This window comes from Falco peregrinus, chromosome 5 (assembly GCF_023634155.1).
Source record: "Falco peregrinus isolate bFalPer1 chromosome 5, bFalPer1.pri, whole genome shotgun sequence".
Lineage (NCBI taxonomy): Eukaryota > Metazoa > Chordata > Aves > Falconiformes > Falconidae > Falco > Falco peregrinus.
Window position 1 is genome coordinate 71906569 of NC_073725.1, and position 14862 is coordinate 71921430.

The 14862-nt window shown below is 38.2% G+C and overlaps 1 protein-coding gene across 2 annotated transcripts in view; it reads left to right on the forward strand.

The window, feature by feature from the left end:
- Positions 1 to 14862, forward strand: part of LOC106112882 (uncharacterized) — a 106453-nt gene that overhangs the window by 24285 nt on the left and 67306 nt on the right. The window contains exons 10-17 of one of the 2 annotated variants that reach the window (XM_055805921.1): positions 1178 to 1343; positions 3298 to 3480; positions 6469 to 6621; positions 7921 to 8065; positions 11186 to 11344; positions 12063 to 12181; positions 13249 to 13530; positions 14537 to 14692. In XM_055805921.1, the coding sequence (XP_055661896.1) occupies positions 1178 to 1343; positions 3298 to 3480; positions 6469 to 6621; positions 7921 to 8065; positions 11186 to 11344; positions 12063 to 12181; positions 13249 to 13530; positions 14537 to 14692 (1363 nt within the window). Of the gene's footprint in view, positions 1 to 1177; positions 1344 to 3297; positions 3481 to 6468; positions 6622 to 7920; positions 8066 to 11185; positions 11345 to 12062; positions 12182 to 13248; positions 13531 to 14536; positions 14693 to 14862 lie in introns of those variants that run through there. The other variant, XM_027796432.2, reaches the window with a different exon arrangement.

The window sequence follows — 14862 nt, forward strand, 5'->3', positions numbered from 1 at the left end:
ATTTGTTATGAAAAGGCTTGCCTGGATCTGTACCTTCAGTGTCCTTTAGTACTCATGGAGGAGAGACAACAGACATTAGGCTGGGAGTATGGACGTGGTGGAGCCACATCTTTCAGTAGCAGCCTCATCTCAGGATGTTTTATACTGATCATTGAACTGTAGCTTTGAAGTTCAAGGTCTCCACTCCTCTGCAGTCAGGAATAGTTCTGATCCAATGAGACTTTCTGAAATACTAATCCAGTGTTATTAAAATCAAATTTTTCTCCCTCCAAAATCAGTATTCTGAAAAGGGCAAACAAAGAAAATTGTTTTTTACTTGGTTTTAGTGCAAAATGTCATCAGCCTGTTTGAAATTAGTGCCAGTTTTATGTTTGTGACAATATGTTGAACTTTACATCATGCAAAAGGGGCAAACTTTGTTTTGGCTTAGGTTTATTCTCACCTTTTGACAAATAATCATGCTAATATTCTTCAATATCAGAAAGTAAACTACTCTGCCTCTTTCTATATTAAGTTTAATTCTACTCAGGACAACGTTACTAACTTTAGGAGCTAAAAAGAATCCCATGCAGACTACTCTCTTACTCTAACACGAGGGCTTTTTGGCCCAGTTTAGTGTAACTGCGACCAAGTTAATGCAAAAGTGTCCATCCATTAGTATAGGAGCTAGGTACAGAATATTTGCAGAGGGACTCGAGAGCTGAAATGTGTATTGGCCGTCATGCTGGTGTAACCTTTCCACTTAGGTAAGGTCTAAAAAAGCACAGGAAGTAAAAGCTAGTCAATTCAGTTTAAATATTTTTGGGTTTTATTGGTGAAATGAAACAAAAAGCCCACTTTAATAAAAAAGCAGTGCTTCAAGGTACCTCAGTCTTTAGAAGTCAAACTTGGGATATGTTTTTTGCATAATTTTCAGAGAAAGCAACTGCATATTTTCTTAAAAGCTGGGTTACATACAGTTCTTGAAACACAATACACTTCATCACATCTTGACTAAGGCATATTTCTGTAAGGTCACTAAACCAAAGGATAACATAGGTTTCTATGGAATCTGGCATTTGCTAAGTCAGTGGAGTTCTGTTTACTCTGAAAGAAGCCTAACCTCAATGTGTTTGTTCTTTGATTCTTAAGTATTTTGGTAATTTTAGATTTGCTGTACTTTTTTCTTGTGTTACAGGCAGCCGCTAGTAGATGCTCTCCCATCTTGTGCTACAGAGGCGTGTGTTGTCCTAATGAAAGAAGTTATAGCTTCTGGAGAAGTTGAGGAAGACAAAGTGGAATATTTCTTCTGGTCATTTTCATTCATTCCTAAACCCACCGCAGGCATGATCGAATCTCTTGCTGTGAGTGGATGTTGTCTTTTCTTTTTTAATTTATCATTAATCTAGCTGGCTCGTAATTTTTGTATTTTACAGTAAGTCTTTTTCACAGATTTATACAAAACTCTTATCTGTTCAGTTAATTTTGGTGGTGAAACTACTGGCTGTTTTAATCTTGATTCCCAAAGAAGATGCAGTCATGTTTGGTCACTGGAGCTTGATTTGTGTTTGTAGCCTTAAAAAAAATAAGAAGGGCAAACTACCCTGTAGACTCCAGAGACTGGTTTGAGCTAATTAGTTTTGAGGTTCAAGGTCAGGTCAGTGTGAGGATGATGCAGCTACTCCCTGCTTTGGATAGAGAGATTTATTCTCCACTTTGGTCCATTGCAAGCATTGTATTTAGCACCTGGAGACATTTCAATCCTTTGTATATGCAGGGCTGTTGCAGTTTTTGACATTTTTGCTTAACTAAGTTAATTGTATGCAGAATAATACTGGCTCCATTTCATGGTATATCTTTCCTTTAAAGATCTGTTATTCTGCTGGGTTTATACAGTAATCTGTCATGCTTTTAGAGTCTGAAGTTGAACTTGCTATGTTGTTTTGTGAAGCTGCAAGTGGTAAAATCATAGATAGTCTTCTAGCTTAAATAAGCCATTAAGAATATTTTGTAATTAAATAAAATGTTATGCCCATTTGGCTTGTGTGCTAATGAACCCTTGATCAGCTGTGGAGAATCTTGCAGGGTATATCACAGCCTGCTGTTCCCAATCATACAGGTTCTGACCAGGATTACAAAAAACAGCTCTGTGTGAACAGGTTTTCCACAGCATCTGCATGAAAGAATTAATCTTGAGTTCATTTGGGCTTCACAGATTCACTTTGGTTGAAGTGGTGGGATTTTCAATAGTAACAGGCTTGCTTCAGAGGATACAGAAATTTGGAATTTGCAGGTTTATGGGACAGAAAAACTAAATTCATTCTAAAAATCAGTAAACTGCCTGGGACTTACTGAGCTGTCAGTGCTTTTTGCTAAGTATTGAAGTGAAACATAGAGAAACTGTGTACTGGTGAGGGTTTTACTGTTTTGAGGGTCCTGGAAAATAGTTTGTGTTCACACTCCTTCCTAAGCATGCAGGGTGTGATTTCTCATGAGAACAGAAGTCTAGGTCACATTGACACTAATTTAGCCCGCATGTGAAGGTGGAAGAATTTTCTGCTATATCTTTGCAGGGTTGTCCTTTTTTATTTGCTTGTTTAAATCCTTTAAGGGTTGTTTGAAAACACATATTGTTGAGATTGAATTTGAGTATGTAAATATTTTGATACATTTATTTTCTATGATGTGAGTTCTGGTTTCAGCTGGGATAGAGTTAATTTTATTCCGTGTTTTGGATTTAGTATGAGAATAATGTTGATAACACCCCGATGTTTTAGTTGTTGCTAAGTAATGCTTACTCTAAATCACGAACTTTTCAAGTTTCTCATGCTGTGCCAGTGAGCAGGTGCACGAGAAACCAGGAGGGAGCAGGGCCAGGACAACTGACCTGAACTAGCCAAAGGGACATTTCATACTGTGGAATGTCATGCTCAGTATATAAACTGAGGGGGGTTGGTCAGGAGCTGCTGATCACTGCTTAGGGACTGGCCAGGCATCAGTCACCGGGTGGTGAGCAATTGCATTGTGCATCATTTGTGGGGTTTTTTCCCCTTGGGTTTTACTCCTCTCTCTCCCTCTCCATTACAATTATTACTGTTATTTTTGTTGTTATTATTTCAATTATTAAACTATTCTTATCTCAACCCACAGATTTTACCTTTTTCCAATTATCCTCCCTATTCCACCAGGGAGGGAGGGAGTGAGCAAGTGGCTCTGTGGTGCTTAGTTGCCGGCTGGGGTTAAACCACAACAGCATGTTACTGTAATTGTGAGAATGACTTTTCTGAAACACCCTGTTCTTTTTGTGCTTGTTTACAGCCTTTGCTGAAGTCACCAGGAGCAAGTCGGAGCTGCTTCTTTGGAGTAACTACTCTCTTACACAGGTTTTGTTCATCTTACAACTCCTGTGATGGTGTACCTGCTGTGCAGAGTGTGATGAGGACTCTTGGAAAATTTTTGGGAGGAAACTGTACCGTGCAAGATTCAGAACAACTCAGTGAGGTATCATTTGTACAGAAGTATATGATACTATGCTTTACTTTGCTATTCCCTTTATGATCTAGAACTTGTTTGATGACAGTGGTATTCAGTGGATTTCCAGAAAGCCATGAATACAAGCTTTGTAAATGAATATTCTTTGGTAGGATGGGCAGATAAAATTTTGTAGTCCAACAAGTAAAACCTATCAGCATGGGTGTTCCTGTGTATTTAAAAAAGGGAAAATCTTGGGCCTTCTGATGAAGCAGGCTTTTTAGTGTCGATGAGTATGAAGAACACCCATCACTCCCCAGTGAAATGACATGTTGATGAAAGTTTCTTATTTCTGTGTTGATTCAAATTCATTTGCAGATAGTGTTAGCTGTGTTATTGCTGGCTAATAAGATCTGCTGAGTTACAGTGTTTCAGGCTGTAAATCAGTCATGATATTGGGAGACTAACAGGAGTGGAAAATTGTTCTTAGCTGCTTTGTGTGATCTTGAGTTAGGAGTTATTCGTGTCACAGTTCTGGGGCTTTTTATCTTTAATTGACATTTGCTGCTGAAGAAATATCTTTATATCTTCTCTTTGATGATGTATTTAAACAATTGATTCTTCCTTATCATGCGTAGAAAACAGACATACTGATGACAGCGTATTAGATAACAGTAAGAGCCCAAGAGCTAAGTCTTATCTCATATATTTGTGTCTCTTTAATTTTCCAGTGTGCAAGCTAAACACACAGGATTTGTATTTTTTTTCATGCAGTGTGAGCAGTCTGTTCACTTTTAATTCTTACCCCATTTATTGAAGGAATAACTTAAAAAAACAGATTTTATGTATTGGGAGCCTTGAACAAAATTTTGATTAAAAAAAACGGAAGACATTCCTTTGCTGAACTCTTTTGTCTTCATGTTAGCCATAGAATCGTAGTTTCTCTGTGTGTTTTCAGTTTCTTACTGTGTGTTGTATGAAATTACCTAGTTAATTTTGTTAGAATTGAGATTTTGCATGGTTTGGGGATGCATTACTCTCATTAGACAAAATTGCAGTAGATAATGTGTCTTTTAAAGTCTGTGCTGTCCATTGGAAAGAAGCATCACTGCACTGGTGTTGAGTGGTCTCGAGTCTCTCAGAGGTGCCTCACTGGTCTCTATTGAGCTCTTAGAAGTATTTCAGAAAATCAAAACAGCCATTTAAGTTCCCAAAAATGGATGCGGAGTGGGATTTTCAAGAGAAGCTTTGATTTCAGTGTTGCTAACTGATTATCGGTGGGGTTGGTATGGTTGCTTGAGCATCTGCTCTCTCCCTGCTTCCACTTACATCCGTTGCTGCCAGCTGGGTGAGGAGAGTGCCACACAGGTGGTTTCAAGCTAGGATTGTGCTGCTGGACTGGATGCCTATACATGCCCGTTTGCTAGCAGTTGACCAAATGAAGCAAATGTCTGTTCAGTTTATATTGCAATCTTTCTCTGTGGGGAAGGGCTCTAATTTCTTGGCCCTACTGTGGTGGATTAACCCTGGTAGGCAGCTAATCGCCACGCAGCCACTCACTTACTCCCCCTACAGTGGAACAGGGGAGAGAATCGGAAGGGCAAAGCTGAGAAAAAATATAAAGACAGTTTAGTAAGTGAAGGACACCCCACCCCACCCCGGTCCCAACCCAAAGCCCACGCAGCAAAACCCCAAAGTGATGCAAAAGGAATTGCTCGCCACTAATACACTGGTACCCAGCCAATTCCTGAGCCCTGGATACCATACCTTGGAATCACCCCCACTCCCTCCACACACACAGTTTTATCACTGAGAATGCCATATTGTTTGGAATATTTCTTTGGTAAATTCAGGTCAGCAGTCCTGGTAGTGTCCTCTCTCAGCCTCTTGCCCACACCCAGCCTACTCCCTGGGCAGGTGGGGTAAGGAAAAGAGAAAGCCTTGACTCTGTGCAAACACTGCTAAGCAACAGTTAAAACTCTGTTGAGTTATCAACAGTGTTTTGGTCACAGATCTAAAACACAGCACCATACAGGCTGCTATGAAGAAAATTAACTCTATCCCAGCCAAAATCGGTACACCTACCATATTGCCTGTTTTAATGAAAATTTTGCGCTTTTTTAACTCCTTTTTTCTTCCAACAAATCTGATTAAAGTTAGCCAAGAGATTAGTAAATCAAAACAGGGAACTGATGAAGAGGATCATGCTGAGAAAGGCTACCCAAGTCTGAATAGCTTCTTGAAAACTTCTGTAACTTACTGCTGAAACACGGTTGTCTGATGACTGAGGAGCTGCCGCTTGAAACTCAGCAGCATGTTGCAGTGAGTGAGTGTGCAGATGTGTGTGGGAGATATCTTTGACTATGACAACTTCACTGAGTATGCAGAGCAGAATAGGAGAGACCTCCCACCTGATATCTGGAACCAACAGTGAATGGAAGTCTTTGACCCAAACAGTTATGGAAGGTTTTTTAACATTTTAACTGTGCTGGCTTCAGTATAGTTGTTTCTAGAGGACTGTCAGTAAAAGGGGCGTCAGGCACCACAATGCATTGATGTCCCTGGGCTCTAAACTTTAATACAGAACTTGTTATTAAAATTTTATTTATTGCCAGCAGTAACATGCTCTAAAATGGCTAAACATCTGTGAACAAAAGGGTCAAAATACTAAAGTACTTGAAAAACTTCTACTGTACAATAAATCCATGACCTGCTATTACATTGCGACACAGTTTCTTTTGAATGTTTTGTATTCCACCAGGTATAAGCCAGATTTTACTTAGAAGTGCTATATAGCATTAAACCAGCCATCTGTATTCATGTGAGTCTGAAGCCATAGTATATTCTCATGCTGAAGCCATAGTACAGCTGGTACACTAGGGGCTGCAGTAACCCCCCCAAAATGATCAGGGATCATTGTAAACAGAGAATTTTGCACAGAAAATATTAATGCAATAAAATTTCATGTACAGCTGACATGTGGAGAATTTTTTATTCTGCCTTGCTTTGTATTTACAGATGCAACTGGTGTTAAAAGCCATTGGAAATGCAGGACTGGCAGCAGCTTCGTTAGTTCCTGTTTTGAGCTTGTGTGCTTCCCTGAAAAGTAATCCGATCGAAATTCGTCTAGCCGCTATCCAGGCTTTCAGGCGCATTCCCTGTTCTGTCAGGGTAAGTGATTTATTGCCAGCAGGTGATGACTGATGGCTTTCTGGCACCGTCCCAGAGTTTTGACTTTCTGGAATAGTTATAAAATGTGCAAGCAAATAAAGGAACAAGTGTAAACGTGTCTTCAGCAGAGCTCCTCTCCTGCTGGAGAGCTTAGCAGGACCACCCTCATGAATGGACCTATAATATGCTTTGCTATATTTGAAGTAAGACACCAGTGACTGAGGTAATGTTAATGTCTTCTTAAACAGTTACTTCAGTTGGGTGGCTTACGTCTGTGTGGATTATGGCTGAAACCCCACAGTACGTGATTTTCCCTGTCATCTGTTTCACTGTATCATTCTGTGAGATGCTGCGTATTAATGTGAGAAATTGTTGTGACGTCACAGTTAGAACATTTTGTTAATGGCTTAATAGAACAAAACACAAAACTTATTTATCTCAAATAATTTGATACTAAAAAGAATAGCAAAGCCAGGATTGCTAGCCTCGGAAAAGCTGGCAGTGCTGCTGTGGAAGAACAAGAGGTTCCACATGGACTTGCACTTGAAGAAGCATCTTCTTTTGCTTTTTAATGTTTAATCGCAGCATGATTTGGTGTAATCTGTTCATTCTGTAGTTATGAAGCTTGGTGTTGCTCCTTGAACCTGTTGAAAGTATGAAGTCCAGTTGTTGTCATACACCCCATCATTGTCTTGCAAATGAACTGCTAAACTGACACCCTGTGGGTGGACTGGGGGTGTTAGATGCTAATAGAAATGTTATTAGTATGTCACCAACATCTTAATCCCTAGCAGTTCACCAAACAACTCATACGTGTTGATTCCCCAGGAAGTATTGAAGAGAATAAATTTGTTACAGTCCTACCCTTTGATTGAGACCAGAAGTAATGATTGTAATAGCCTGTTAACAAAAACATAGCCATTGTTGTCTGTGCATTAGCTGTGGCATGTGTGAAATACAATAGAACAACTCTCCCCTGTGGTCAAATAAAACCATCATTAACAGGAGCGCTAGAAAGTGAGGCTCTGTGTTGCAGATGGTCCTGAATAAATTAATCAGTACAGAATTCAGGTCATAATGACAGTTTGTTCTGGAAATTTGTGGATAAGGTAGAATAGAGAATATGTGCATACATTTGTATGCATGTTGCATGAAGTGACTTTGTCAAGTGTAAAGCAATAGCTATCTCTTTCAGAAAGAAAAACTCATGCACTGAAAGTGCATACATAAGGTCTTTTAGGGGAGTAAATAATAATTGTCTTTTTCTTTTTTGGTTATATTTTTATCTTTTTCTCTTAGAATACTATATTAGTTCAGCTGTACCAAGCAACTGGCGAAGATGTGGAAATAAGGATTGCTGCTTATTACATCGCAATGAAATGTCCACATGACGAGTTATTTGAACAAGTAAAAAAGACTTTGCTGAAAGAAACATCCAGTCAAGGTAAGCCAAGCAGCTACTGAAGTCTTACACATTCCTAAATGATACTTCAATGTAACGTTTATGTTACAGGCGTAAGGGTTCCAATCTGCCTTAATTTTTATTTAATCTTAATACTTTGGAGGTTGTTTTTAAAAGATTGTTTGTATGATTGCCACATTTTGTATTGGAATTGTGATACTGTCATTTTAGCAATGGTCAGTAAGGAGTGACTCTTCACAGAATTAGTTCTCCCTACTGGCAACATTTCATTAACTGAATGCTCTTGAGGAAGAGATGCATGTGACGTCTCTGCTGTTCAGTGCATTTGACCTACAAATGGGTAACTGCAAATTATATTTCATTAGGTTGAGAAAGAAGCAAATGGCATAAAAAATATTGCAAGCGGCAGGTATGAAGTAAATGATTTCTTAATTACCTTTCTATTGCTTCTAAATTCCACATTTATGATTTATGTGATGTAATACAAATATTTATCATAAGGACTCGCTACCATGGTTTTTCTTTGGTACTGTCCTCTTTTGCAGTTTTTTACATCAGTTTTGATATGGTTTGATATTGATCACAGTATTTTAAAGATAGCATTAGGCAGAAACTAAGCAGATCTGAAGACTGCAAAGAAAGGCTTATTGATTTTCATTTAGATGATTTAAGATACCTAGGAACTTTAAGGCTTCCTGCACTTTAGCGTCAAGGCTTAGTGGGAGGTACTTCATCACTGTGCCAGAAGTGATTCTTCAAGTCAACTTAAAGTCCTCTAAGGATCACAGTTTGAGAGCTGTGGATCTAGTGGCAAAAAAATGGCATCAAGAAACTGTTTATAACACAAGGGAGAACCAAAATATGAGAGCTGGGACATGTTGTGTTAGGAATGTTGTGAAAAGAACTTTGTGAGGGTTGTTAATTGTATATCCAAATGTATAAGAGCTGACTGTCAGTGTAGCAGTCATTTGGCGAAAAGGTTAGCATAAATATGTCTTAATTATTGATAATTTTTTTTTATTTATGCTTCCTGATTTTGTGGTTCCACAATCAATTATTGTCCGATCTGAGCCAGAGTACTGATAGGAGAGACTGAATTGAGAACTGACACAAAGCAGAAAATCTTCTAGACTCTGTTTAAAAATAGTCATTTAAGTAGCTTATCTGAATGAGAAGCTGTTTTGGGGTAGTATGAAATGGAACTGTAGGTTCTATAAAAGTATAGAATCCTATCAGCGCTTTATTACCGAAGCACACAGATGTTTAAGCTGATCCCATATTTTGGGTGAATGAGGGTTTTTTTCTAAATGGTTTCACCACATTCAACAAAGTATGCATCTAGACTAATCCTTTGCTTTTAAATCTGTCAAGAGGAAGCAAACATGAAAAGGGTATCAAGAAGATCGTTTGCAGGCAGATGAAAGCAGGCTCTGTCTGCAGTCTGATGTGTCTGGATCATAGCCAGTTCTGAACGTGAAGCCATGTATCCATTTTATCAGGATGTTATGTCCAAACCAGTATATCCTGCAGCGATTATGAGTTCAGGCTAAGCATTGTGTTCACCTGATGATGTGGCTTGTGGTTTGGAGGGGGCTTGTTCCCTTCTGCTTAGAGTTCATACAGAGAGAAATTGCATCAGCCTGCAAAATACTGTGAAGGTGTACCCCGGTGACTCTCCTCCATGTTGCTCCATGCAGAAAAAAGAAATGGATTTATGAGAGAACTCTAGTAGTCCATGCAAAATGTTGTATGTTTTAAACAGTTTATTGCAGTATTCATTAATTTTGTTAATTTTCTTCCTTTGTCTTCAGTTGATGTAACACCTTAACGATTCATATAATAGACTTTTGAGTAACAAGTGCTTTTGAAGGCATAGAGCTCATAGTAGTTTTTAGTTGCCACATTCAGAAAAAGAAATATGAAAAAAAGAAGTTGTATTGTGAAAAATGCAGTTGTATCAGTGTTCAGTGTCAGTGCATTGAACTGGTGCTGGAGCCTAATATCTTTTACCTTCAGGAGAAAAAAGCGCCTTTTGTAAGAACCAGGCTCCAGAACAACACATGGAAAATGTTTGCCCCCCACAACGCAGTGCATACATGGCCAAACCATGAATCAGCACAGTGTAATGCAGAAATATTAATTCTGAATCACAACTGTTTAACTGTATGTGCTTTTTTTTTTTTTCTTTTGAAGTGCATTTGGAAATGTACATTGCACAGTATAGGAAGATTTTTTTTGTATTGGAATGATTTGTTTGTTGTATGTAAATGGAAACTTTATTGCCAGTTTTCTCTTACAAATTCTGCAGTGTTTTTGCCAGTGTTCATGCAGGGTATCTGATTTAATCATAGGCTTGTAGAATGGTTTGGATTGGAAGAGACCGTAAAGATCACCTAGTTCCAACCCCCTGCTATGGGCAGGGACACCTCCCGCTAAACCAGGTTGCTCAGAGCTCTGTGTGTGTGTATATGTATATATGCCTCTCTACATTCAAAGTTGCTTAATGCTTACCTTTAAAAGGCTTTGTTTATTCCTGTTTATAGTTGTTAACTGTTATTTTAAGATTTTCATGTGCTTTCTGGCTATCCCAGACTTAAATTATTTTTTTTAATGTTTCAGTACACTGGGTCAGTGATTTTTCAAGAACAAAATGAGTGATGCTGCCAAAGTTAAAGTTTAAAATCATCTTCTTTTGCATCTGTCTCCTAAGAGGGAACAGAAACAGTCCAATAATATTTGAGCTGCACAGCCTGCTTCTAATGTCTCTATTAGTCATGTCTTTTTTAAAAAAAAAAAAATTTCCTTTGAATTTAGTATAGAAAATCCTTTTCAAACAGTAAATAACCAGGTTAACCTTGCCTGCCTAGGTTATCTGAGAGGTGCAAATGCAACTAGGGAGTGAATGACCCCTCATGTCATGTTGGAAAGAAGAAGACAGTATTTAAATAAGCTGACTACAGTAAAGATAGATGCATCAGACTGATTTTAATTGGTGCTGAAAAAGCATTAATTCTTTTGGGTCAGGGGAATGGTTTAGGGTTAATTCTGGTATAAATAAATAAATAAAAAGGTTGCCTGTATCAGTTTTTAAAACTTTTTTTTTTCTCTAATTTCCATATGCTTTTCTTTGTTTAATTTAAGTGGGCTCCTTTGTGTGGAGTCATCTCTCTCAGCTCCTGGAGACAGATGATCCACTGAAAGAGCACCTTAGAGATTCTATTCCTGATGAAATCCTTAGCAGAGATTTTGACCGAGAGACATGGAAATACTCCTCATACTCGGATGTCACGTTCCACTCAGGTATGTGGTCTTTTAGAACTTAATGCTTTGTAGCATATGGATTATTAAAATCCCATGTGGCTTTTCTGGTCTTTTACATCTTGCCCCAGAGAATTTTAATTTTATAACTTAGTAGTACCCAGATATGCATATGGAGGCTTGATTCTTCTCTGACCTTAATTGGAATCTATCAAATGTAATTCCAGCAAGCCAGATACCATGTAAATTTGCCTTTCGTGAGAGAGGAGAATAAGAACCAATGAACTTTTGACATGACTTTTGTGAACATCAACTTTTGACTCCTTCCTTCGTGAGTTTCCTTTGCAGCATCAGGGGATTGGGATGTAGGGTTTTTTTACTCCTGATTCATGTGCTTTCCTTGGTATAAGAAAAGATTCAGACTCATTCCTTCCTGTTTTACTACCTGTTCATAACTTGTTTTTAGCAAAAATGCTAGATAGTATTTTTCAGAGTAACATTCTGTCCATCTATTCTAGTGCAGTTGTGTACGATATGTATGGTAAATGCTCTTCTTTTAGTGTTAGTCAGATAAGAGGCTTTTGGTAATGTCCATTAAAGTCTTTGCAATACTAAAATGTTAAATAATTTCAACTGTTGACAATGTTTTATTCACTATCTCAATGAGCAGAGTTGCAGTTTCCCAAAGAACGATGAGATTTGCAAAGTATATGAGAATAGCTGTCTCCAAATGACAGACATCTGATATTTTCTATTGCAGCTGGTGCAGGTGCAAATATGGAAGCATCGGTGGTCTTTTCTCCTGCATCTTTTCTACCACGATCAGTCATGACAAATTTGACTGTTCACCTTATGGGGCAGGCTGTAAATCTACTGGAGGCAAGTTTATGTATTATTTTTTTTCCATCCTCCTTCTCAAGGGACACTTAGTGTTTTGAAGTAAAAAGAAATATTTTCTATTTTCCCATTACAGTTTCTTTAGCAAGGTATGCTTTTCACTGCTGCAGCAAAGTTGCCTCAGACTGTTTCTCCTTTGTGTGATAGACCTAGTCATAATAAAACCACTTTCACTCTGATAGTACCATACACTAGCCAAGTGAGTTATATTTAGCTCTTGTTGATTCACATGAAAGATAAAAGTCAAAGCTTTCTGAGACTGTTGGTCTAGCTCCTGTTTAGGATAGTAAGATTCCTTTGGTTGACTTACAGTGGAAAATAGATGGGCTTGGGTACACCATTCCTTTAATACAGTAGATAGAGTTGTGTATTCCTAACTGAGGTCACTGTTTTAGTCCCGTTGAGCATCCAGTGCCTGGGATATTTAAATGGCCTGCCTGCAGTCTCATCATCTTTACTTGTGCCTCTACTGTGCCTCCAAGAGAAAGCAGTGTTTGGCATATGGACTCTATTGCAGATAAAAATGTGTATGTGGAGGAAAGAATTAATGTAGCCTTCAGATGTCAAGTTTAAGCTTGCAAGGGAACAAAATATGTTTTTCAGTGTTACATATCCTGGATTTACATGTGTTAGTAATACTATTTTAGTCAAACTGCCAAACGTAATCTTATTTCAGGAGCATTAAAAGGCTGTACTATTGTTTTCCAACCAAAATACTGATTGTAACATGCTAAAATATCAGTAGCTCTAACTGTCCCATCATGGTGTAAATGAACCAGTATCTGAATAAAAAAGGATTTTTATTTTGTACAGAGCTTCACATAATCAACAAACTGAAGAGTTTTTACTGGAAAGATTTAATACTGAAATATGATGCTGCATTAGGTAGGATACTAGACTTTGTAGACCACTGTGATCTTGTATGGCAAATCTGTACAAAAAACTAAAGGTTGCATCTGGATGTATTTTTTAAATTTCTGCCTATAGACCTGGATGTGGCTTATGCATCCTCATTGTCAGGCATTTCAATGCTGTATGCTTTCCCCTAGGTTGGTGTACGGTTAGAGAATGCTGAAACTTTTGTGCAGAAGATTTTTGGGCAGAAATCTGCTACTTTCAGTGACTATTTTTTTGCAAACACTAATGAAAGAAACCCCAAGTCCGAAAACCCAGTGGAAACAACAGGAAAAGTCAAGCAGAGGAAGCTGACTTCGAAGCGATACAGCCCTGCTGATCAGCTTGTGACCCAGTCTGGCAAGCCAAAGTTGAGAAAAGCTTACCAGAATTGTCCTGGTAGAAAGTACAGTAAGATGAGTGAGTTAGTCGAAAAGGTAACTGACTATGTGGATCTTGGAAAAATTAATGGCGTTCCCCAGGTAAACTTAGGGCCCCATCTAGCGCTGGGCAATGGCTCTGTGTTACTCTGACTCCTTTGCATAAAGCATGTGTGACTTGTTCCGCTCACTTGCAGAGAACTTAACAGCTGCATAAAATAAAAATCAGCAAGGAGTCACATCTTCAGTATGTCAGATTTTATTGTCTCATAACAATGACTCTCAGCCAGGAGAATATGTTGCCTGTGTTTTAGGATTCCTCTCATTATTTTGAGCTCTGATCCTTTTTATAGTGCTGTTCTTTTGTCTGTTGACTTCCGCAGCACTGTAAACAGCTGCTTGATGTTAAGTTCCTGCGTCATGCTGTTTGTGTTGTGACTTCCTAGTTTGATGTTGAATGTTACTTTGTGAATTTACCCATGTTTGGAGAGCTATGTTCTATGTATATAACAGGAAGGCTTTAGGAATTTACTTCAATTGGTGATGTCTTGTCTGGAAAACTTGGGGACCACAATTCATTTAGTCTTAGACCATCTCTCTTCTTGGGACTCATCTTAGAGTTTCTTCTTAGAGTGTAAGCTCACATGCATGTTGTGTTGCTTTTGTATTGATTCACAAGGAGGGAAAAAGCAAAATTTTTACTTATTAGCAGTTTATTTAGCAGTCACAGCACCCATAATGTATTAATTTAGATTGTATTTTTCAAAGCTTCATCTGTTTGTGGGTATGTGTTGCAATACTTCTTTTGCCCCGTTGTCCTAGGACTAGACATCAGCTGTGTTCATAGTGAAAGTCAGCTTGTGTGATGTGGAGCTGAAGTTTAGCTGGAAAGAACAGATACTAATCCAGGGTCTTCAGTGGTCTTGAAATATTTATAAAAGGGAGCCTAATGTCTGTTTACTAATAACATAGTCTGCACTGAGGAATTGTTCATTATGAGTTTGAAAGGAAATTAATATAAACATCGTTATTTTCCTGATTTATTTCTTTATCACATTATCAGTTCACTGAGAGAACAGTGAGAAAGGAGGCACTGAGATGTAAGCTAAGCATGAAAATCTTTGGAAATGAACTTAGCTTCTTGGATTGTGAAGATTTAAGGAAACAAATGAAACATTATTCTTTAAGTCTGGCTGCGTTGGCTGTTAAACTTCTGAAGGTAAAAGGAACCTTTTTTTCTATTTGAAACTAAATGCCTTGAGAAACTACTTTGACAGATATATAAAAGGTACAAAATACTACTTACTGTTTCTAAACTGAACTCTAAAAGACACCAGTATATATTTGGTTTAAACAGCATTCAGCACATGAGGCAAGGATTTGTTCTGT